The following is a 26,939-nucleotide window of genomic DNA, read 5'->3' on the forward strand; positions in this document are numbered from 1 at the left end:
TTTTTTTATTATTTTATTAATTAATTCTCTTTCGAGTTTGAGCTTTCATGACCTAGAGATACATTGAAAAATTAGGAGTCTACTGAAGTCCCACGCATCCAACCATTACGCTACGTTTCACGGGTGGTCAAGCCGATCTTCAGGCGTATTAGGATGTTTATTATTTTTTGTAAAATTCTCAAAAAGATCATAATGTGCAATATCGAGCGCTATATGGAGGAGCTTTTCTTCTTGAAAATATTAAAAAATAATAATTATCGTGCCTTTTTAAAAAATTTTAAATTCTTAAGATAAATAAAAAGGATATTATTATTATTTATAATGTTCTTTAAAAATTTATTATAAAATATTTTCTTAGCAAATTATAAAGTATTTCCCCTGAAATGTTTCTTTAATTTTGTTAGGAAAATATTTTATAAAAAATTTTTAATTGAATATTTTAATAAATAGATAAAATTTTTCTATTGTTTCTAAAATATTATTTTTAAAAAATAAATATTAAATTTTTTATATTCAATATTATTAAAAAATAAAAATGTAAATATTTTTCTCCTAAAAAATAAGAACATTATATTTCTTTTTAAAAGAAATCGAACAAATATTAAAAAAAATGTTTCTCATCTCGATTGGCACTAAGCGTCTAGCAACGAGTGCAACGACTGACTTAGCTTCCTTCAGAGAAATTTCATCTCCCTCCTACCAAGGGCACGTTCCAAATGCCAGGGGATTAGCAAATGACGTGTGGCGGATAATTGGTGAGGGATTCAACGGGCTTATTACTGAATAAACATCGTTGTATTAGAAAGAATCTACAATATTCAGTAGAGAGAAAATTACCAACCTAGGAATCGAACCTGGGATCTTAAACAGAACGTATTTTCAGCCGCCTGCTAGACACTTAGACTACATACTTGAACGAAAACCATTCACCATGAAGAATAAGAAAAAATAAAACATTTTGTCATTAGAGTGGTGAAAAACTAAATTATTCACCACGATTATCGAAAGGGGTTGCCATGATTCCTGAAATAACAAAAATATTATATTTGATGGTGGTGTATTAACAAACAATTGAAATATATGGGGTGAATTAATAACAACAATGTGACAAACAGATGTCGCTGTACGAGATTGAAATACATAAATAAACCCCCTGTGATCCAATTTGAACGATACAAGGTTACCCAGAAATCCATTTAATTTACCAATTTAGGTATAAATTTAAATATAATTTTTATATAAATTTTATATTAATGTAATTTTATACTATAAAATAAACAGTAATTTGTTTTGATTTTTGTGCCTGTGAAGAAACTTCCCCAACTTTTTTTGTTTGTTGTCCTGTTCCCCTTCGCTTTTCTTTATTATTATCTTATCAAACATTAAAAAGAATCAGATATTCTGAAAAAGTTTTAAGCCAAATACTTAACCCACTTAGCAACGAGTATTTTTTTGCAAGAAAACTTAAAATGTTATATGATAAAATGTCGAGCCTTTTTAAGCATTTAAAAATAAAAACTTTTTTTCTCTAACACCTGCAGTTTTCTTGAAATTGGTCTTTCTTTTAAAAAATGCCGAAAACTTTGAAGGGTAATATTCCTCATGACAATCCCTTTGTTTTTGATTGAGAAAATACTCTTACTACATTCCTAACAAATCCCTGAGTTTATATGAATGTAGCATTTATGATAAAATTTATATCACATATTTAAGTTTTTCATCCAAAATGGAAAATAACAATCAATTTTTTAACATGTTTGTTGACGTGTAGGCTATAGAATTCATTTTCTTGGTGATGCAAAATGCCACATTCAAAGACAATTTTTATTCATTCACATCAGTGGAGACCAACAAAATATAATCAAAACGAAAACATGTGTTAATGTATGAGTGAAAAAAGCAACAACCAAATGATGTTTATCGTTTGTTTTTGTTCACTTACAGTGTGCGTGAGATATAATATGTGGTATAAATAGAGTACGCCCCATGAAAAATGAGGGCAAATAGAGTACTGTACTCTATAATAGAGTACAATTGGTCACCGTATAATAATGAAAACGGGAATATTTATCATCAAAAATAATTTTATCGTTTTCTAAAGTATTCCCAATATGATTTATACACTTTTCCATGCTTTCCAACCAATAAGCGAAGCACTATTTCCACTCCCATTGAGACGACACCTCCAAAACATGGTTTTTGAACTCTTTTGCAGCAAGATCCTTCGACGCATATTTTCGTACTCATACATCCATGATTCGTCACTTGCGTCTTTTGAAGTACCGCGATCGTATTTATTTTCGAAATTTCTTGCGCCGATCGACATGGGAACCCTACACCACCTCCTCTGGGCACTATTTTTCCATGATTTTTTTATGATTGCGACACGTTATCTGTTATATTCTTTGTTTTATAATGGAAAGACGGACAGTTTCCTTCAAAAAATTAAAATTTGTATTAGGAACAAAATTACCAAAGGTATTTATAACTTGCTTTCGGTGATTTTTAGCGAATCGATCAATAAGAAACAACATTTCGAAGTATTACATACTAAAATGGCTATTGTGCAAGATAACTCTAAAAATTTTTCATTTTTTTTTTTCAAACTTAGTTTAACGTAATTTAATATTTCGAGTCCTTTATGAAGAAGTTTGGTTACTAAAAATGTTTGGTATATGTCGATGATTTGGTATAGCCCCACATTACAGTACATACAGTTTGACAACAAATGTATTGCACAGACCAAAATTGTAAAAAAAAAATCATAATAATTGTTCGTTTATTTCAACAAATTATGTTAAAACTATTCGGCTTTTTTCAAAAATCTCTTGCTATTGGCTATACTACATTTATTTGCAATTTATAACAAACACGGACTAAAATAAGAATTACCTACAACTTTTAGGTGATAAATAAATGTATTGCAAATGGGAAAAGCAGTACTATAAAACTAATCATTTTTGCAAATATGTGTAGTTATTATGCATTTTTATGACTTTTGCAGCTAATAATGAACCAACAGTATTGAATGTGATAAAGTACAGTGATAAAAAACGTCATGGAGGGCCTTCATACAGGTAAAAAACGCTTGAGACCATATTAACAGTAAACAATGACGAATCAGCCACAGACACCTATGCAAAGAATGAATATTTGACTCAATATGTATTGTCGGATAATGGACCAATGCAAAACAGTCCGATTTTGGCTTTGAAAACATCAATATACCTATGGAAAGTATAGGGGAAAAATAGACCCTTGGTGCAGTATTTTAAAACTACCAACAACGACCCTATTTACTCTCTCAATAGTATTGGAAAGACTTCATTTTTACAAAATAGAGAGATATTATCCTCTACTATTATAATAAATCACAAAAAGTGTGCCAAATCCAGTAAAACCTATCAAATATGGAAATTAAACCCCCTCTGAAAAAGCTGGAATACCGAATTTTTGACTAGTATATTTTTATCAAGCAAAAAAGTATGCGAAATCGGGTTCACGGACATAATAATGACTGTGAAGACGTTCTCACTGACATAATTAGGAAATATTTAATAGTCATTATTCTGAAAGTCAGTAAAAGGGATCCAGAAAGCTCAAATAAGTTCAACTACCGCCATTCCAAAGGCCAGATCATGACAAATAATCCTTATTTGTGTAAATTGCTGATGTAATATAACAACACTAAACTTATAAATACCTCGGGCATATATCCTGATATTAACCCTCATAAAATTTTTAGGTCCATTTAAAAATAAAACTCGAAAAAGACTCTCCAACGATGGATCAAGATTTACTAAATATTGGGGTGGATCCAGCAACCTTAGAGTGGAACATGCCGAGGGTTAACTAAGTTCGTTAAAGATCCAATGAATGTCCAAAGTGGATAAACAACTTATTGAGGAACACTTATTTGGTAATTCTCCAAGAAATAGTAGATTTGGTAATTTTTGCAATACATTTATTGTCAACTCAAAGTAGTAGGTAATTCATATTTTTGGCCGTATTTATTATAAATCGCAAATAAACTTTGCATATTTTGACGGAATATTGTTTTGAGGACCAATAGCAAGAGATTTACACAAAAAAACGAATAGTTTTTACATAATTTGTTGCCATAAACGAAAAATTAATATGCAAATTTTTAGAATGTTGGTCTGTGCAATACCTTTGTTGTCAAACTGTACATATTTTAAAGCAAACTCGTGATAAGAAATCAATATATTTTATATAGGGCCAACAATTTTTTCCGAGATTTCGTAAGCTTTTTTCCGATTATTTTCCGAGTGCTCTGCACAATCTCTGAAGGGAAATGTTGATTCGTTTTCTTTCCGATTAATTTCCGAGTACTCGGCACATACTTTGAAGGGAAATTTAAATTCAATTTTTTCCGATTAGTTTCCGAGTACTCTACACATAATCTGAAAAGAAATTTTAATTCGTTTCTTTTTCTCACGAACAAAATTCCCGAACTTCGGCTGATTGTCTACAATAAACGGCAAGGGAAATTTCTATGTTTTGTTTGCATGATGTACCTTGTTTTTAGTTATTTCGCAGCAGTTAAGTGAGTCAGACGTAGCGGAACAAATGAAAATGGAAAGTTTGCATACACATTTTGTAAAAAGTTATTTATAATAACAAAAACTGTTAATTCTATTTTAGATACGCCAAATAAAGAACAACAGTGTGATGGCATATGCAAACCTTATTAGGAAAGGCTGTGTTTTATAATGAATACTATACAGGGTTGCGGAGTCGGAGTCGAGCAATTTTGCTGGAGTCGGAGTCGTAGTCTGAGTCGAAAAAAATAACTCGACTCCGACTCCGGGCAAATTTTTTTCCACGTTATAGAAATATAACATTAAATTTGGAACAAGAATATTTTTTTAAAAATCATTATTTATTGTAAAAGAAAGGTATAAGAAAACATATATGCAAACGGTATATTATACTAAGTTAAAGGACAATTCACAGGATATTTACTATCTTCTGAAGTGTAGTCCATTCATCACTATTTTGTTGATCCAATTGATTCTTCACATTTTTGCAAACAAAAGTAAAGTTCTATGACAATCGAATTAAGATTGGACATTTAACCTCTTTCGTCAGAAGTCTTACTGGTCTTCTCACAAAGGTCTATTGGTATTGTCATATTTTTTTATGAGAAGTCATTCTTGACTTCTATTAAAGACATTGTGGTCCCTATGGGAAATTTTACTGAATACCCTGGAAAATTTTCTTTTTTGAAATGAAAGCCTCAATTGAGAACCCCAACGGATGCCGTAGCTGAAATTTCTGAGTTATGACATAATGAATTTTTTGATTGACCCCCATCAATCATTGAGAAAATAGCTTTATATCTCTTTTTGGAGATATTGTTTCATAATTTTTAGATGACATGTTTTCAGTTAAATAGAATATGCAGTCCTTTCTGTCGAATATGCAGTCCTTCTAGCTCAGTTCCTTCCATGCCCTTTTTGTTCTTGAACTGAAAAAGTAAGGGCCTGTTTATGTATGTCGATAAGAAAACGAATGCGGAAGAAAAACTACCAAATTTGAGTGTGTATTTCAAATTTGTTTTTTGGTTTGAAGCAAAAGCAAATGAAATAATATTTCAAAAACTAAAGTTTGGGTGTCTTTCATGCGCACACATTTTCGTTTCGAAATACATAAACTAGGGGTAAAACAAAATGAAATTTTGTACAAAAATGTTCCACTGAAAATTATATGTAGGTTTCCCATATACAAGAAATCGATATTGTCACGTTTTCATTGTCCTTTATAAGTTTTACCCGTTACTTCCTCACAATAACTGTATGTTTATGTATTTTGGTAAATTTCGCATAACCTATTAACTATATATGAAAATTTAATGGTTACGCTTCTGAATTAGGGCATCATAAATTCGTTGTTGGTTAACGACAGATTCATACCGCTATAACTCAGAAGTCTGACAAACGGCCAATATTTCTTCTAGGATTCATTATATACTCAATGAGGGCTTTAGATGTAGACATTCAAATAACCGGATCTGTCCGCCAGGAACAGATATAGTTCATTTGTATCCGAGTTTTCTACACAATCAATTGCATATATAAAATTCAATGAAATACAAAATCATAGAGTTTTCATGAGAAAGGATCGGGTAAAAGTGATAAAGGACAATAAAAACATGACAATATCGATTTCTTGTCCTAGTGGACCGACCCTACATAAATTTTTCCTAACAACATTTTTGTAGAATATTTCCATGCACGACATCTTATCGTGTGTTAATTTTTCAGTTTCAGCAAACATACATCAGCCTTCGTGCTGGGTGGTGTACACAATATATCTCAAATATTTCAATAAAATTATCCACTCCACACCAAAGTTCAAAATGTGAGCGCTGAATTTTAGTTTAAGGGGTGATTCCTACTTATAAATCTCAGAAAAGAGTAGAAAGTATAAATAGCATAGAATATGTGGTCAATTTTTAAGTCGATCGGAACAATGATGCCTTAGTATGAGCGTAGGATAGGAAAAAATTATTTTATTTTGTATGCAAAAAATATGACAATTGGTTTATTAGTTTTCGAGCTAGAGTTGGCATCGCAAAATGCTTTAATAAAAACAGAGTTTTGTAGACGGCCTCAAAACTTCGTAATATTTTTCTATTTCAGATGAAGAAAAAATCTGCTAAAGAGTTATGTAGTTTTCTCGGAAAAAAATCATGAAAAATGGCTTTGACTGAGCTTTACATCTGGGGATCTCATTTTAAGGCTAAGCACACTAAAATGTAGGCTTACATCATAATTTTTATTGCATGTAGTCCTTATAATTTGTATTGCCCCTTCATATTCACAGATTTTGAAAGCTTAAAGATTTTCTCACGCGGAACAATTCCGTCCAGAATATACTCGTGCCAAAAATGAAAACCGACAAAAACTTTCTAACTTTGCTATTTTTTGCCCTTTCTAATGAATATGTAAGGCAAGACTAACACGTTAGCCTATATAGGCCAAAATATAGGAAAAAGTTAAAAATTTGTGTATATTTTATTCATTTTTAATGGTATAGGAATTCACTTTCGGAGTCGACCCGGAGTCGGAGTCGGAGTAGTGAAAAAAACTCTTCTGGAGTCGGAGTCGAGCCAAAAATACCTCGACTCCGAAACCCTGATACTATAAAATACAATTTATAATGTTCATCAAATAAAGAAACTAATTATTGAGAAGTTCGCATCAAACATCCGAAAATTTTCCGAATTTCATATAAATCAACAGAATTTGTTCCGATTTTCGGATAAAACTTTCGAAAATATTCCGATTTTTTAAACATCAGAATTTGTTTCGATATTCTGAAAAAGTATCCGAAATTCTTCCTATTTTCTGTCCATTGTCGAATTTTCTTTTAGAGTTTTTTTTTCCTAAATTGTGCAGAAAATAGAAAATTTCCCTTCTTTTCATTCGAATTTTTTACGAATTCGTTAAGAATTCTGAAAGAAACTCTAATGTTCCTTCCGATTTTTTTCCGACAAAACTTTCCGAATTCGTGGGCACCTTCACACAAATTTGTTCCGATTTCGGAAAGAATTCGACATCAGAATCGGAAACTTATGCAGAGTTTCTTTCCCAATTCGGAAAAAATTGTTAGCTGGGTAGTTATTGTGTTTGGTTTTGTTGTTTTTTTTTTGTCTGTGATTGAGGTTATATCTCCGATACTGATACTTTCTTACTTGTTATATATACACTGCTGGACTTTTCTCAACCGGTTTACAAAATAGTTATAAATGCATTATTTAACAACTAACTACAAATTGGTTGAAAAGTCATCTATAGGTCAACCAGATTGAAAACTAAAAAATGGAGAACTGACTACCAACTGACAACCAACTATAAATTAGTTGAAAAGACATCTAGAGATCAACGAGTGGAAAACGTTGAATGTTCAATAGTGTGTTTTCGACGCAAATAATTCTCATATACACTTTCGTAATTATTTCGATATAAATGCAGCATACAATTCTAAAAGCTGGTTTTGATAGACTCGACATACCAACAGAGGAACAACAAGGGAACATAACTGAGGAACAACTGGTGTCGAAATAAAAATTCAAAGATAAAAGCAAAAGGGAGAATTAAAAGAAATAAAAAATAAATAAAATATAATAAATAAAAAAATACTTTTTTCTCTCTCTTTAAGACAAAAACAACATTTTTAAACTGACTATAAAAAGTCAAAAAATAGTTAGATATAAATTAGTTAAAAATAGTTGTTTTATAACTAGTTAAAAGTAATGCAGAGATGACAATTGTCCACTGCCTAGCTAATCCCCATGTTAAAATAGTTAGTTGGCGTAATGGAAAATAATCGAAAAATGACCACTTGTGGTTTTTTTTAAACTACTATAAACTATTTTCAAACTAATTTATTTCCCCGCAGGGTAGCTTATACCAAATTAAACGTTTTGGTATAACCCTCGTGCCCTGTACAACCCAATATCAGATATTTGAAGATTGTGGAATCCTTTTAAACCGAAATGGTTTCAATTGACTTTTCCAATTTTTACTGAATAAGGAACTTTTTACATCAACAACATAAATAGAAAATGTTAGTATTTATAAAAAAATTTAATAAAAGTCACCTAAATACGAGTACACATTCTACGAATACAAACTTTCCATGGCTTGTCAATACCAAAATGTGATTAGTGCCATAATCATATTTTTTCTTTGGTATTTCAAGTGAGGGCAACTCTTTGAGTTTTGTGTTGAGAAAATCTATAAATAAACCAAATCTCAGGTGAATTTGTATTGGCAAATATACCATGTGGTGAGTATGATAAATCGCTGCGATTGTTGTCTACACTAGGAAATAGGTGGTTAGTTTGTTCGTAATTCCATGGACAGATGTCGCCATCAGTGGTGCAATAAAAATTCTTATAATGTATTCACTCACATAACGGTGTCGCCGTAAGTAATTTTTTAGAATAATCGACGTTTCAGAAAAGTTATCGGTCTATTTTTGAGTGGCGTTTAAATATGCTTCAGGAATTTTTGTTTTTATATAGTCCACGTTTTAAAAAGGCTCACGTTTTGATAGAATATTGGTCTTAATGTAGCCCATATTTTGAAAAACATTTCGACCCTAAAATAGATATCGTTTTGTTTGGACTTTTGGTCCACATTATAGAGGAATACTTGACTTTAAAACAGTCGACACTTTAATACGATTGATTTTAAAAGAATTCACGTTTTGTTGTTTGTTTATTTTTTTAAAAACATTTTGAGCTTCAAACCTTTAACACAATTTAAAACCGTTAAACTCCCCTGTTAAGTCCCATATGTTATTTAACATTTCCATTGCTTTTCAAACTTTGCAGGTGTGGTGTAAACATAACAAGGATAACACATGCGCTTTGAACTCCTGCCAAACCATTTAGGGCGGAAACTCTTCTATGATATACACGAAATTCACAGGCATTTAAGAAGTATCGAACGGTTCATACGGTCACAGACAGCAAAAATATTACAAGAAATTAAAAAAAATTCCTATTTGGAAAAAATCAATTTAGCTACAAAAGCAATTAAAAGTGCAAGAAAAATAAAATAAAATTTAAAGTGCTGGAGTGGAAATTTGAATACTAAAATAACAAAAAGGAATACAGGAAATATTTTAAAATATAGCTAAGAAATTAGAAAATTTTCTATAAAAGGTGTGTTTTGCGTGTGTGAATTTAAGATGAAGTTGTGAAAAAAATGAAGTCAAAGAATAGCTAATTAAAGAAAGTGCTTCTAAAGTTTGTGTGCAAAGGAATTTTTATATATTTCATTGTGAAAAAAATTTGGTTTTTTTGTTTGTAAAGGAATTTTTCATTAAGGTCCAGTAATCAAACAACCACAAGTGTTGCAGCAGCAGCAGCATCAAAAAGGAAAAATATATATGTAGTACCCCCGTTCAACTTTAACATTAAACGAAAGCCCAAGAATGTCGAAAGTTAATGAAGAAAGAAAAGAAGAAAAAAAAACAAGTAACTCAGTTACTTTGAAACCTTAAAACGCCTAAGGTCTAGCACAACAACTCCCTGAAATTGTTACAAAAAAGTTTTAAAGCCATTGCTGGTCGAATGTAATTCGAAAGCCATTGCTCGACAATAACCTTACCCAACTTTTTCCAAATTCACCAAATCTCGAACCTGGTCTCTCAAGAAATTTCTACAAGATTTCTCAGAGTTGTGTAAAAACAGAGTTTTGAGAGAGTTTTACTCTCTCATTCTCGCTCTTATTGGGAGAGTTATCTGGTTTGTTTTCATGTTGAAAATGCACGTGATAATTTTTTTATTCCTACCGGCAAAATATTTGTTTGAATTTTTCAAACATAAACAAACACAAATTTTGTGACCGACAACGACCCTCCTCTGCTCTGTTCAGATGAACTGTGAAATTTCATATGTGTAACAAGGACATGCGCAGGATTTCATTTTTGAAACGGAACTGGATTTCCCATAACATCCACACAGCACATCCTCTTGACCCGGCTGGCTGGTTGGCGATGTCAGGTTGATTGGTGCCTGGTCACCCTCCCACCTAGCCGTAAGCCATAAAGTTCTGCTTTTTGTTTTTTATAGTGCAGAACATAAGAAGAATTTATCAAATATTCATGACATTTTATTCCAACATTGTCCTTTAACACATTTACACACTCCCCCCACATGCTTTCATGAGTGGAGTATGGGATATGCATTAGCACAAGGTGCCGAGCTAGGGAGTAGTGTTTGTCATTGCACATCAAATATTTATTTTACTAAGAAAACATAAAATACAATCCTTTTTTGTTCGTCCTTTTTGTTGCCATTCATGTTGGTGTAAAAATCTTTCAGAAAGTAAAGTGAGGGATTTTTATTTTAAGCCTGAGGAAAAAAAGGAATCCAAAAACCAGAAGTCTTGCATTCTCCTAACGTCTGTTCCTTCGTCTTCTTCTCTTCTCTGTTATGTCCCTTATTACATGTGCAGGCTTTGCTTGGCCTATTCTAGCCGCTCAAAATGTTAATACGCTGGAAAAGCAAAGATAAAAGTTCAGCGAACTCTTCAAATGCCAACAGTAGCAGTGGTGGTGGTGGAGGTAGTGGAGGTGGAGGCGGTAGTAGTTCTAGTGGCAGTAGTTCCAAAAAGAAACGTAAAGGACGTGAGGGAGGTAAGTACACACCGAACAGTAGCAGGCAGGCAGCAGGACTACATTAGGCAAACACGAAAGCGCAATTGAATTTTTCATTAAGCGTTTCCCGTTTTGTTGTTGATTTTTTTGCTGCCGTTCTTTGTGTTGTTCCTGTTGTTGGGGTTTATTCCTAATGCCTGTGTTTGTTTAAAAACCATGTCCTGTTCTAATGGTTTCTTCATTGTTTAATGCTCTGTTTGGTGGTGCTGACGACGACAATGTTGTTCGTGCTGGTGTTTAATGGCATTTTGTCACCATTTCCTTGTTCATTATCCCCTGCCACAAATGCAGCCACATCGTCCGATGAAAACTGGCAAAATGATATGAAATCTGGTCATATGCAAAATAGCGAACAAGGTAAATATTGTCACACTCCCTGGATTCTAAAGTAAATTTACTGCTGCAGAGCAGATCAGAGCCTTTAAGTAATGCTGATAATTTGTATTCGTGTGGTTTTCTTCCATTACATTTCAATCTGTTCTTCTTCGTCATCGGCATCATCATCATCGTCATCGCAATTTTCGTGGTTTCTAGACCGTAGACGTAACATGCGTAGAGAGGACCCTCGCCGCCATACCTTAGGTGGTGATATGCTATCCTATGTCAACCAACAAAATCAACAGCAGACACTAAAAGCCATGGACTTGGAGGTAAGTACTTTTCCGTTTTTTGTGGATTTTCAAAATAAGTGGTGGCTAAGACCAGAGATTAATTTGAAATTCGTTGACCAATAGAATTGATGAGGAATGAATTTGCATTAAATTGAATTTTTTATAAGTGTCAATAATGGAAAAGCAATATCATTTTTAAATCTCAAAATTGAAAGATTCTCGGAGTAAATAAAGCAGTTGTTTTCGGAAGAACAATGCAATTGAAATGCCTACAGTATTCCGTTTTAAATAGTCTACAAATTTTAGAAGAGTTTTCATTCAATTTCAGTTTTCAAAAGATGATAGATTGTTTCATCAATTCCCCGCTTTCATAGGTACCTGATCTGTCATTACTGCTTCAACTTCAAATAGTTCCAGACTTTTGTAAACCCTGCTTCCCATTAGTCCAAAATGTTAAACCAATTTTCTTCTTCGAGTAGCCCCAAATACATATTTAACAATTTTCCACATTTAAATATTCCCATTTATTTTTTTAGTTCTTTAGACTTCAAATAAAGCCAAATTTTCGTGTTGAAATACGTTTAAATTTTTACCAATTTTCACCCTAAAAAATTTAGCAAATTTTTAGCAATCTTCCGCTTCGAAATATTCCCAGCTATATTATTAATTTTCGGAAGAAGAAGCTTTCTATTCAGTAAAATAAGATTCACATAGAGAATAGAAAACAACCTACGTATGTATAGTAGTTGAGGGTAGAGGCCTTAGATTTCCATAGGAGAATTTAAGGAGAATTTAAGGAGAATATAAGAAGGGGTTTTCTGTTCGGTAGAAGGAGTGAAGATCTTCACATGGACCTCTGCATGTGTGTTCTATAGAATGGAGGACCGACGTAGGGATATTCTATAGAGCCATACAGTCAACTTACGGGTTTTCTATAAAAGACACAAGTAAAAAAGTATCAGTCTCCTTTGCCGACAGAGACATACCCTCATCCTATGTGAATTAAAACTTTCATCTAGAGTCAGGTCGAATGTATTTAGGGTCTTTTCAGTATTTGGTGGCCTTTTTTGGACATTCAAACTTACGACGAAAATATGGATTAGGATTAAAGTTCAAAAGTGTTGCGGAGGAGTTACTTAATTGAATGAACCGACTTGGTCCATTATGGAAGTGAATCTTATTTTGGGACTCATATCTTTTCGATAGATACGGCGCCCACTAGTCATTTCAGTGGGTCATGTTATAACTTTTGGGCCAGTATGCTAGGAAGCATGGAGTTGTCCACAGAAAACATAACACCGCTGTAAACAGGACCATAACGCATAACAGCATCGGTATATATTTCCAAAGGATCTTCGAACAGATCTTAAACTGCACTTAGACACAAATGTTGAACTTTTGTGGGGCAGGTACCCTAAGGTACCTCCATTGTAGAAGTAAAACTAAATTTGGATAAAATACTAGGAGATCCTAAGTTTGGACCGAATTTGTTCAATAGATATCGTGCATACCATTTAAGTGACATTTTTTAAATATCCGGTGGAAGTACCGGAAGTTGAGAACCAGTATTGCCTATCTTCGAACTGAAACTATGACAAAATATGACAAAGGCCAAATTTTGGACCGAATCGGTTGATCAGTTTGCGAGTTATGGTGCCACTATGGTGTTTTCTCAAGAAGAATGGGCTTGTCCTTGAAAAAACTTTTACCATCGTAATTGAGACAGCAAATGAAAGCTGCTTCAACAGAAATCAAAGTGTCTCAAATCATTCACTTGCCCCTGATGAAACTTGTACCATTGAATACAAGTTGTTACAACAAAAATCAAAGCGATTAATGAACAGGTCCTAAACTGAACTTTTCCAAAATTTTGTGTAGGAGCTACCTGAAGGAATGGACCGATTGAGTCCTTATTGGAACCTCATCTAAATCTGGTAGAAATTTCACGATGTGCAAAGTATGGACCAAATCGGTTGCTTCCTTCAGGAGTTATCGTGCGCACAAATTTTCCGAACATTTCTGAACTTTTGTGGGGGAGGTACCGATATAACCCATCTTCGAACTTAAACTAAGTTTGGACAAAATATTGCGAAAGCCATATTTTGGACCAAATCGGTTCATCCGTTCGAGAGTTATCGTGCGCACCAGCCAGACAGACAGACGGACGGACATTGCTAAATCGACTCCAAATTGTCTGAAACACATTTCGTCCAAACATACTTGGGGTCTAAAACCATTATTTCGATGAGGCACATTTTGCCCGTATGAAAGTGTATATACCCTCGTTAGCAGAAATGCTGAGGGTATAAAGACCTCTGAACATAGAAGAAGGTAGGTGTGTTCTATAGAGAAGAAGAGCTACGTAGGTATCTTCTATAGAGTATAAGTCTTCTATAGAATAGAGCATTTCTACAAGCATTTTGTATAGAATCTCTCTACAGTAGAAAAACACCCTAGAAGACCTTATTTAGAAGTATATACCTTTGTAAGGGGTATTCTATACAACATAAGACCTCCGTAGCGGTCTTCTATAAAATAGACAACTTTCGTAGAGGTTTTCCTTAGAATAGAAGACCTCCTTGGCGGTCTTCCACAGAATAGAAGACCTCCGTATGGGTCTTCGGAGAAAACATGCCATCTTTTCTACAGAAATTATGCTCTCTCTAGGGGTCTTTTATGGAATAAAAAAACCTCCATAGGGATCGTCTATATAAAAGAAGACTTCCTTACGACCTGTAGGGTTCTTGTGTAGAATAGAAGACCACCGTAGGTGACTTCTATAGAATAGAAGATCTCCGTAGGTATCTGCTGTAGTATAGAATACTGCCGTGGATGTCTTCTATAGAATAACAGGTGTACTCTGTAAAATAGAATAACTCAGTATGTCTTTTCTATAGAATAAAGGAACTCCGTAGGTCTCTTCTATAAAATAGAAGACCGCCGTAAGTACCTTCTATGAAATAAAAGACCGCCAAAGGATCTGTCACAGATAGAAAGATCTCCGTAGGAGTTTTCTATAGAACAAAAACCCCGTTTTTGTATGCTTGTGTTTGTAGAAGACCTCCGCAGGGATGTTCTATATAACACTGTGCGACAAAAAAATGACAAGGAAAACTCAGTAGAATATGAAAGTACCCAGCAAAATAAATTGGAAGTAGTGCAATGTAGACTAATTCTTTCACGGCATGTTTTTATGCAGTTCCAACGGAGTCGTGAAAAAGGCACTCCATTCCTCACATTTTAACCACATTTGGATGCAATCCAAAGAATCACATCCATTTGTCACATTTTAACAACATCCGGAGGCAGTTCAACGGAGTCGTGAAAAAGGCACTCCAATTCCTCACAATTTAACAGCATCCGGATGCAGTGCAAACGGAGTCGCGAAAAAGACACTCCATTCACTACATTTTATTACCAGTTGTTAGAGATCCCTACATGTACAAAAATCAGTTTGTACATCTCTACAGCTGCGGAATACATTTCCAAAAAGAGATAATCGTGTTAACATTTCCAAACATTTGTTAATACAAACTAAATAATATTTAATTTGTGAACATTTTTCCGGTAACTCACGAGAAGAAAATTTCCCAATGGAGTGCTGTTGGAGTACATGTCGAAATCTTAACTAGTGATGGGCAGGCAATATCAAACCCATTTAGCAGATAAAGCAAAAGCACTTAAGCTTGGATTAAATGAAGAGCGGAGGAAACACACATGTTTGCGATTGAATTCAATAGAGAATTTTCATAATTTGTGTTAATTTACGTAATAAAGTTATTAATCATGCATGTTCTGGCATTCACCTCTGCACCTCACGTGTATCGAACACACCTAAAGCTGTTCTGCTACACTGGGGTGTATTCCTCACACTGTAATTTTGATGGTGAGAGCTGAGTGAATCCTTATTTTTTAAAGAAACTAATTGAAATTTTCTACAAAAACAGCATAGGGCTAAAATCTAATGTGTTTTCTATTAGCATTCAAAAAATATTTAATTTTCTTAACAAAATATGATTTAAAAATGTATTTTTTCCAAAAGTAACAAATTCAACATGTACGCGCTCTTGTAGAAGTTCGTTTCTTTGTTTACGTCCGTTTCGTAAACAATCAAACGAACAAAGCGTACATACCCACACACGCATGTGTATTCGTTGATGCGCTAACGCAGACTGATGTTTTGTTCATTGTTAATGATAAAGTTTGAAAGCTGTAATAAAGCTTTCCAAAGTTCTTTCGTGAAATATGAAAGCTCTTTTCACGTGAAACACAGAACATCAATGGATACACGATAAATTCCAGAACATGCACGAATATGTTTGTTTTACACAAATAATAAATGCATTTGATTTTGTTATTCAAAACACGTGCTCTGGACTGCCTCCTGTTCTACCCCAAAGGGTCAGTTAAAATGCAACGCCAAAGGGTCAGTTGAAATGCAGTGCCAAAGGTTCAGTTGAAATGCAATGCCAAAGGGTCAGTTAAAATGCGGTGCAATGGAGTGCCTCTTTCCGGGGTCACTCCCTTGCAAAAATCATGAGTGAAAATGCATAATTTGATGCACTTCCAAATCACTTGTACATATCATTTAACTGCCTCTTTGGAGGCAAACTTTTCGCTGGGTAGAGATAAAAATATGAGACACGTGTATCGGCGTTTTCAAAGATTACATCGGATAGTATTTCCGACCATTTCTAGTTTTTTCGAAATATTCGAGTTAAGATATCTTGGAATTCTTGCATTTTAGGTATATATTGTCTTTGGCAACTTTACAGTGGAGGATGTGGGGAATATTTTTGTTAAAAATTTTAACGCTCATGCGGTTCATCAAAGGGGTCTGCTTCGTCCTTTTTTCGAAAATCTTTCAAAAACTCCTTTAAAATGTGATAATATCAAATCCAAATATTTTACAAAATTGTTCGCCATAAAATTTTACTATATGTCTCAGAATACTCCAAATCTTATCTAATCGCCAGGAATATCTAAAAATTAAAAAAACTCGTTTTAGGCTTAAATTCGGACTTCATCAAACAAATCGTGTATGTGAGAGTCCATATGACACTTATATTTTCACTGGACCATAGCCGTAGACCTCCAATGTATTCTCACATACAATATAAGCAACCAGCGGCTTATCCTAACTACATAATTTAAGTTAAAAGTACTAAAAATACGCAATTTTACAACAATCCGATCGGGGTTTTCTATATTTTTCAAATATATATTCACCACAAATATTTCAAAAGCTGTTTAAATGGAACGCGCGACACCTTCCGTATGAATTCATAACGAAAAACCATCAATAAGTTATTTATAGTGTGCAATCTCAACAACAATCTGGATGAAATTTGTAAAATATGGCCCTAAACGCTATATCAAAAACAGGGACTGCTAAGAATGTTATATGTTATCGTTACAGATTTCTTTTATTCAGAGAGTCATAGTGAAATTTGATTTGGAATATTTCTTCTTTTTACCATATCCCCAAAAAGTGAAGGATTTTTTTAGAATTTGATCAAGTATGGAATTATGTAAAACTAGCAGACCACGGTCCGCGTTGCTGGCCCGTCGTAATGAGTTTTAATGAAAACTTTATATCGACTTTATGCTTGAAAATTAAAAAATAGGTATTTTCTACCTCACTTCTTCGGTATATTGTCAAACCGAGAAGGGTTTTTTGTCTGTAACCTTTCTTTTCTCTTACGGACTTTGTCGGATTTTTTCGCCAATTTATGCTTTTTAGGATTTATTATCGACCATGTCCCTGTCTTTGTCTTAAAGCGATCTAATTTTAATGGTTAAAAAGTTGTTAAATCGAATTCTCCCGCTTATTCAGACTTATATGTTTTAGCTTTTCATGCCTGATGGACCGTTGGACCTTACCATTCAAGTAAATTTGTAAATGTATAGTTTTTCTTGATCGGGGGCGCAACCTCCGTTGTCTCGAAAACTAATTTGCAAGCCGATGCACTCATAAGTTTAGCAAATATAGCGATTATAAAATAATAGACCCCGAAATTCGACTACAAATATATAGCATTTTGGACCACGGAAAATTCCTGAACATTTTCTGAATATTAGGTTCAGTAGTTTTGAAAAATAAATGTTTTGAAAAGAGTGGGCGTGGTCATCAGTTTTCAAGATATAACATATTAAAAAAAGTAGGCCTGGTCCGGTATCTTGGCTCCAAATATGTACCTAGGGTGCACACAACTTCATTGCCTACCAAAATGTATTCTGAAACCGATATAATCATACATTTGGCATATATATAGCGTTTAACAGAAAGGCATGGGGAAGGTACCCCACCTCTTCCGAAATTCATAATATATACATAACAACGGCAAACATTGAGCTTTTGTCGCAAATTTTATGGAAATCCCTTCAGTAGTACTGGAGTTATGACATATTAAAAAAAACAACAGGCGTGGGCGGGCCGGTAGGCCCTAAAGAAGTACCTAGATTGTAGATTAATCCGTAAATTTTTAATCAGATACATGCATAATTTTTGCAAATATAACGTTTTTTAAAAATATCACCCCGCTCCCTCTGGAATTTAATAAAATATGTAACCTGTTTTCGGGGGGCGTGGTAAACTTTTCCTTCCAAAAAATCTAAGTTGGGTTATGACAGCATTTGATTTTTATTCATAAATGTAAGGCGTTTTTTTTCAAATATGTCCCTTGAAAATTCAAGAAAATATGCCCGTACATTCCCTGACATTTTCAGGAAAATCGGTTCAGTAGTTTTGTAGATGTAACATATTTTAAAAAGTGGGTGTGGTCAAGTCATGTCATTGGATCCTAAAAAAGTGGGTAAGGTCTTCCGAAATAAATACATTCGTAATTATTGTAAATATAACATTTTTAAAAATTTCAACTGAATTTGTAGCCTATTTTAAGAGGGGGCCATCCTTGTACATTCCCTGGCAAAAATATGGCATAGGGGAGGTACCCCGCCCGATCCGAAATTCTACCAAATATGTAGCCTATTTCAACCGCGGGCCACCACTTTACGTTCCCTGCAAATTTCAGGAAAATCTATTGAGTAGTTCCGTAGATATAACATATTTATAAAAGTGGGCGGAAAAGTGGGCGTGGCCAATTTTTCTTTGCATAAAAACCTAAACTGGACTATGACTAACATTTCCACAAAAAATTATCCAAATCGCTCCAGCCGTTTTCAACTGATTCAATTACCAACAAACGACAATTGAGTTTTATATATAAAGAAGATTAACAGTCCAAAATTAAAACAAATAATTTCATTCTTAAATATATAAATTTGTAATCTAATTTTCTTAAGAAAATAGTATACCTAGATATATGGTTTATTCTGCAACTCATAATGAAATTTTGTGTAAAATTTTTCTTCTTTTGACACTTTTCACCTAGAACCAAGTTTCATATTATTTTCATGTACAAACTTGAAAAAAGAAGGAAACATTTTTCATCAAAAAAATTGGAAAATATTTTTATGTTTTTCAGCAAAATTGATAATGATATATTCATGATATGTAATGTAAATATACATTTCATTTCTTTGATAACCCATAATGAAATTTGACAAAGAATATTTTTGTCTTTGACGTCATCTCTCTAAAATTATGTTTTGTGGGAATTTCGAATAAACTCAGATGAAGTCCGACTTTAACCCTAAAACGTGTTTTTAATTTTTAGAGATTCCTGGCGATTAGATAAAATTTACAGATTTAGTGTATTCTGAGACATATAGTAAAATTTTATGGCAAACAATTTTGTAAAATATTTGGATTTGATATGATCACATTTTAAAGGAGTTTTTGAAAGATTTTCAAAAAAAGGACGAAAAAGACCCCTTTGATGAACCACATGAGCGTTAAAATTTTTAACAAAAATATTCCCCACATCCTCCACTGTAAAGTTGCCAAAGACAATATATACCTAAAATGCAAGAATTCCAAGATATCTTAACTCGAATATTTCGAAAAAAGAAACGGGCGGAACTTTCCCTGTCTACTTTTGTTACTTTCCGATGTAAACTTTGAAAACGCCGATACACGCATCTTATATTTTTACCCCTACTTTCATAATCAACTCAGTTTTTCCCATCATTTTGAAAAAAAAAAATTGAATTTTGTTGCACAGTGTAATCAAAGACCTGTATAGGGATGTTCTATATAATCAAAGACCTCCGTAGGAGTTTTCTGTAAAATAGAGCATCCTTCGTAGGTATTTTCTATAGAGTAGAAGACCTCCATAGAGGTTTTCTATAGAATATACCTTCATATATCGAGTGCGTTCGTAAGGTCTTCTACGGAAAAACCCGCCGAAGTGATGCTCTCCGTAGGGGTCTTTTATGGATCGTAGGTATTATCTATATAAAAGAAGGCTTCCTTGGGTGTCTTCTATAAAATACATGACATGTGTAGGTTTCTTCTATAGAATAGAAGACCTCCGTAGGTGACTTCTATAGAATAGAAGTGACTTCTATAGAATAGTGGAACTCCGTATGTCTCTTCTATAGAATAAAAGAACTCCATAGATGATTTCCATTGAATAGAAGAACTCCGTAGGTCCCCCTATAGAATATAATACCGCCGTTGGTGCCTTCTGTAAAATAAAAGACCTCCAAAGAGACCTTATGTAAAATAGAAGACCTCCTTAGGGGCCTGCCACAGATAGGAAGATCTCCGTAGGAATCTTCTACAGAACAGAGACCCCTTTTTGTTTTCTATAGAATAGAAGGCCTCCGTAGGTGCTTCTGTAGAAAAGAAAACCTCCGATGGGGTTTGCCATAGAATATAAGGCCGTAGGGTTGTTCTATATAATGCAAGACGACCGTAGGGGTTTTCTATAGAATATGCATTCATAAATCTAAGGCGTTCACTAAGTCTTCTAGGAATAAAAACTCCGAAAAGGCCTTCTGTAAAATATAAGATCTTTAGGTCTTTAGTGTATGCGAACGGATGATATCTTTGGCTGGAGTAAAAGTAAGGTTATTGAGGGTAGGTGTCTTATAAAAATAGAAGATTTCCGTACTTGTATTCTATAGAATAAAAAATCTTAGTTGAGATCTTCTGTGGAATAGAAAATTTTAGTTGAGATCTTCTGTATAATAAAATACCTCCGTGTAGGTCTTCTATAGCATAGAAGATCACCTTAGGGGTGTAATATAGAAGACCTACGTAGAGCTCTTCTGTAGAATAGTAAATCTCCTCATGGGGCCTTCTATAAAAAAAGATCTCCGTAGGGATCTTCTATAGAATAGAAGACCTCTTATCCCGACCTCAACTATTTTAGTTGGTCACCGTAGAATGAGAGCTATTGAACGAGTACCTTCGGTAAACATTTCAAAGCGATCTTTAAACAGTCCTTAAACTGCTCTTAAGCGAAATGTTGAACTTTTGTGAGGGTAGTATGTGAAGATGTTGTCCGAATATAGACCCTTTGTATGGTTGACGTACATTTGGGAGAAATATTACGATGTGCAAGATGCCTGTCGGGTTTTTACGGCTTTTGGGCCATTATCTCAGGAAGTATGGACTTATTCTCGAAAAAAAAATTAACGTCGTTATAGGAAATGTTGTGTTGGAGGTACCCGAAGACCGACGAAATCTATGAACTAAAATGCTTAAAAATATCCACAATTTAAAGGTCAAAAAATGCTTAAATATGTGGTCTACTTCAGGGTAAATTATTGTGTAAAAACGTAATCTACCTTAACGTCAAAATTTAGTCAGAATGTAGCTCATTGTAAGGTCAAGTGGATTTCAAATCTAAGGTCTACTAAGGTCAAAAGAAGCTACTTTATCATCAAACATTATTTAAAGATGTTAGCGGCAAGAATCCCTTAAACCCTTGTCGCCTTCAAGAAAAGCCTTAACCGTAGACTATTTTAAGGCCTAAAAGGATTCAAAGAAAATAAAATTTCTTCTAAATTTGGTTTTATTCTAAAATTGTATTTAAAGCATGCTCAAATTTTAAGTTAAAACCGAAACAATGGCGTTTTTAAAAGGCCGCTGTTACATACCCCATCATAAATGATAACAAAATTTCGCCACGTAAAAAGTTGGTTTATTAAACAATAAAACAACGACACTGAGATTAACCCCGACTATTTAAAAAAAGAAAAATACGACATTGTCATGTAAAATATAAAAGGAGGTCCTTGGTGAAAATTTCTTTCAAAATATAATCTGCTATTAGGCCAAAATTATCTTCATAACGTTGACTACTTTCCGGCTATAATTACTTTCCAAACATAGTATACTTTTAAAATTCTTCATTGTATGGTCTACTTTTAGGTGAAAATCCATCCTCAAAACATGGACTACTTTTAGGACATTTGTTCATAACTTACTATTATTAGGACAAATTCAACTTCAAAACACCAACAACTTTGTGATAACCATTCTTTTGAACATGCTTTACTTTTTGGCCATAGTCATCTTCGAATCCTAACAGAACTTATATTCGTAACATTGATTGTTTGTGGGTCAAAATAACGTTTAAAAAGTGATATTAAACATGGTATACTTTCAGGACAACAATTTCAACATTTTATTCAAAGCATGAACGTAGCCACAAATGCACAAATAAATCATTTTAGACTAAATCATTATAGACCTGCACTATTTCATATACCCTCTATCATGTTCTCTTACTCTGTAAGTTTTTTTTTTTGAGTTTCCCTTAGTCTTCTTTATGCGGACCTGATTTTGTAGAAAACTGTTTTGCAGTATTTATAAACTTTGGCTTAATGTTTGTCATTTCTAGAATCTGGAAATTGTTAAGATAAATGGGCAAACTAAAAGTAGGCATTATTATATGAAAAAATCTTAGAATTATATAAAAATTGACTTTTTGCAGAAGTTGTATTAGATGTTCACAGTTTTATTCAAATATATTAAAATAAAAGGTATTAAGCCAAAACCGATTGACTTTTTGAATAAATTATGTTTGTTCTTATTTCTCGCCGTAGGAATAAAACATTTTATTTTATTGTAAAAATTAAACGAAACGTTTTAAGTTTCCCTATCAAATGTATAACCAAGGTTACAAATTAAAAACCAGCTGATTTGCTACCAATAGTATGCCACATTTCTTTTCGAAAGGTCTAAGAAAAAACGTTAAGTTATTGTTGTCATGGAAATAATTAACAAGGCTTTTATATTTCACCAATATTAAAACAGCTGATTTGAGCCTTAAGGTAGGCTTTAATTTCCCCAAACTAAATTCGAAACATCTCCAGAAATATATAAAAAATAATTGGCTTCAAAAATACATTGAATATTTCAATATTTGCTAAATAAAATTAAAACCAAGTGAAACAAATTTAAAACAACTGATTTGACCCCTGAAAGTAGGCTTTAAATTTCTCAAATTGATTCAAAAATCAACAAAAGTTTAATAAAAATTCTAAATGTACATATAGAAAATTATAATAAAATGAACAATGTTTGTTGTTGTTGAAGATTCAATCATATGATTGCCTAAGTCTGGAGTATTCCCCCATTGGCTTAACTTCATCATTATTTTCTATTACAGAGAGTAATGTGTACAAAACGCACTGACAGCCTGTAAAATTTACTAATCGCTACCAATGATCATGGATGAAGTTAAGCCAATGGGGGAATACTCCAGACTGCAGATATCAAAATAAACAATTTGAAAAACTCTCTGTAGAAGATTTGTATAAAATAAGTGGACTTTATAGGTACACTTTTTGCTTTAAAAAGGAATAGTAGTTTAGGACCAAAATGCCGCAGAACGCCCAAAACAATTTAAAAAACAAATAAAATGAAAATTTCTTTCAGAATATACTTTTAATTTCTCCTTTGCAAGGTATACTTTCAGAGCCTCTATCAAACGAAAAATATTTGTTTCGTTTTTGTTGTTAAACAAAAAAAAGTATTGTACAACAACAGGAGTTTGGTAGTACTTCGAACGAACTTGAATTCGAATTGTCTCAGTGAAACAGGCCATTAGGTAGAACTCATCTTTAAAATATGGACCACTTTTAGGCCGTTTTTTTCATAACTTGGTCTATTATTAGGCCAAACTCAACTGCAAAACATGAAATACTTTCTGGCTAACATTTTTTTTACGAAGCGGTCTACTTTTTGCTCAAACCTATCTTCAAACCATAGCTTAACTTATTTCCATAGCAATGATTGCTTGTAAAAACATGACATACTTTTAGGAACAAATTTCCTTTTTAATATGGAATAATTTCAGGTCAACATTTTATTCAAAGCATAAACATAGACACAAATAATTCTTAATAAACTATTATTTTTTCTTTACATTTAGGATGTCCTAAATAGGACAATAAAAGTGGATTTTTTAAAGATTTTTAGAAGGTCCTAAATATGACAATAAATGTGGTATTTTTAAGATTTTTAGGAGGTCCTAAATAGGACAATAAAACTGGACTTTTTAAAGATTTTTAGAAGGTCCTAAATATGACAATAAATGTGGTATTTTTAAGATTTTTAGGAGGTCCTAAATAAGACAATAAACGTGGATTTTTAAAGTTTTTAAAAGGTCCTAAATAAGACTTTAGGAGGTCCTAAGTGGAACACTAAACGTGGATTTGTTAAAGATTCATTGGAGGTCTTAAATAGGACAATAAACATGGATTATTTAACGATTTTTAGGGAGTCCTAAACAGGATAATAAACATGATTTTTTAAAGATTTTTAAGAGGTTCGAAATAGGACAACAAACTTGGATTTTTTAAAGTTTTTAAGAGGTCCTAAATAGGACAATAAACATGCATTTTCTAAAGGTGTTTAAGAGGTCCTAAATAGGACAATACACGTAAATTTTTTAAAGTTTTTAAGAGGTCCTAAATAGGACAATAATCGTGGATTTTTTAACGATTTTTAGGAGGTCCTAAATAGGACAATAATCGTGGATTTTTTAACGATTTTTAGGAGGTCCTAAATAGGACAATAATCGTGGAGTTTTTAACGATTTTTAGGAGGTCCTAAATAGGACAATAATCGTGGATTTTTTAACGATTGTTAGGAGGTCCTAAATAGGACAATAATCGTGGATTTTTTAAAGATTTTTAGGAGGTCCTAAATAGGACAATAATCGTGGATTTTTTAACGATTTTTAGGAGGTCCTAAATAGGACAATAATCGTGGATTTTTTAAAGATTTTTAAGAGGTTCTAAATAGGACAATAATCGTGGATTTTTTTAAAGATTTTTAAGAGGTTCTAAATAGGACAATAAACATGCATTTTTTAAAGGTGTTTAAGAGGTCCTAAATAGGACAATAAACGTGGTTTTTAAAGATTCTTAAGGGGTCCTAAATTGGACAATAAACGTGAATTTGTTTAAAGATTTATAGGAGGTTCTAAACAGGACAATAATCATGCATTTTTTAATGATTTGTAGGAGGTTATAAATAGGACGATAAACGTGGATTTTTTAAAGATTTTTAGGAGGTTCTAAATAGGACCATAAACGTGGATTTCTTAAAGTTTATAGGAGGCCTTAAATAGGACAATAAACGTGGATTTCTTAAAATTTTATAGGAGGTCTTAAATAGGTCAATAAACATAGATTTTTAAAGATTTTTAAGAGGTCCTAAATAGGACAATAATCGTGGATTTTTTTAACGATTTTTAGGAGTTCCTAAATAGGACAATAATCGTGGATTTTTTTAACGATTTTTAGGAGGTCCTAAATAGGACAATAATCGTGGACTTTTTAACGATTTTTAGGAGGTCCTAAATAGGACAATAATCGTGGATTTTTTTAACGATTTTTAGGAGGTCCTAAATAGGACAATAATCGTGGACTTTTTAACGATTTTTAGGAGGTCCTAAATAGGACAATAATCGTGGATTTTTTATTGATTTTAGGAGGTCCTAAATAGGACAATAGTCGTGGACTTTTTAACGATTTTTAGGAGGTCCTAAATAGGACAATAATCGTGGACTTTTTAACGATTTTTAGGAGGTCCTAAATAGGACAATAATCGTGAATTTTTTTAACGATTTTTAGGAGGTCCTAAATAGCACAATAAACGTGTTTTTTTAAAGATTTTCAGGAGGTCATACAAAGGACAAGAAACGTGGTTTTTAAAGATTCTTAGGAGGTCCTAAATAGGACAATAATCTTGGTTTTTTTTTAACGATTTTTAGGAGGCCCTAAATAGGACAATAATCGTGGATTTTTTAATGATTTTAGGAGGTCCTAAATAGGACAATAATGGTGGACTTTTTAACGATTTTTAGGAGGTCCTAAATAGGAGAATAATCGTGGATTTTTTAACGATTTTTAGGAGGTCCTAAATAGGAAAATAATCGTAGATTTTTTAAAGTTTTTAAGAGGTCCTAAATAGGACACTAATCGTGGATTTTTTAACGATTTTTAGGAGGTCCTAAATAGGACAATAATCGTGGATTTTTTTAAAGATTTTTAAGAGGTTCTAAATAGGACAATAAACATGAATTTTTTAAAGGTGTTTAAGAGGTCCTAAATAGGACAATAAACGTGGTTCTTAAAGATTCTTAAGGGGTCCTAAATTGGATAATAAACTTGAATTTGTTTAAAGATTTTTAGGAGGTTCTAAACAGGACAATAATCATGCATTTTTTAATGATTTGTAGGAGGTTATAAATAGGACGATAAACGTGGATTTTTTAAAGATTTTTAGGAGGTTCTAAGTAGGATCATAAACGTGGATTTCTTAAAGTTTATAGGAGGCCTTAAATAGGACAATAAACGTGGATTTCTTAAAGTTTTATAGGAGGTCTTAAATAGGTCAATAAACATAGATTTTTAAAGATTTTTAAGAGGTCCTAAATAGGACAATAATCGTGGATTTTTTTAAAGATTTTTAGGAGGTCCTAAATAGGACAATAATCGTGGATTTTTCAACGATTTTTTGAAGGTCCTAAATTGGACACTGGTCGTGGATTTTTTAACGATTTTTAGGAGGTCCTAAATAGGACAATAATCGTGGATTTTTTTTAACGATTTTTAGGAGTTCCTAAATAGGACAATAATCGTGGATTTTTTAACAATTTTTAGGAGGTCCTAAATAGGACAATAATCGTGGATTTTTTTTTAACGTTTTTTAGGAGTTCCTAAATAGGACAATAATCGTGGATTTTTTAACAATTTTTA

The 26,939-nt window shown here is 32.9% G+C and overlaps 1 protein-coding gene across 10 annotated transcripts in view; it reads left to right on the plus strand.

Moving 5' to 3' along the window:
* Positions 1–9,425: 9,425 nt before the first annotated feature.
* Positions 9,426–26,939, plus strand: part of LOC141396363 (coiled-coil domain-containing protein CG32809) — a 117,755-nt gene continuing 100,241 nt past the window's right edge. For 5 of the 10 annotated variants that reach the window (XM_073971761.1, XM_073971756.1, XM_073971757.1 and 2 more), the window contains exons 1-4: positions 9,463–9,700; positions 10,998–11,178; positions 11,491–11,556; positions 11,734–11,849. In XM_073971761.1, coding sequence (XP_073827862.1) covers positions 11,028–11,178; positions 11,491–11,556; positions 11,734–11,849 — 333 coding nt within the window. In that variant the 5' untranslated portion in view covers positions 9,463–9,700; positions 10,998–11,027. Of the gene's footprint in view, positions 9,701–10,997; positions 11,179–11,490; positions 11,557–11,733; positions 11,850–26,939 lie in introns of all 10 variants that reach the window. The other 5 variants (XM_073971763.1, XM_073971760.1, XM_073971764.1 and 2 more) reach the window with 4 other exon arrangements.

This window comes from Musca autumnalis, unplaced genomic scaffold, assembly GCF_047663935.1.
Source record: "Musca autumnalis isolate F117 unplaced genomic scaffold, ASM4766393v1 scaffold_3, whole genome shotgun sequence".
Taxonomy (NCBI): Eukaryota; Metazoa; Arthropoda; class Insecta; order Diptera; family Muscidae; genus Musca; species Musca autumnalis.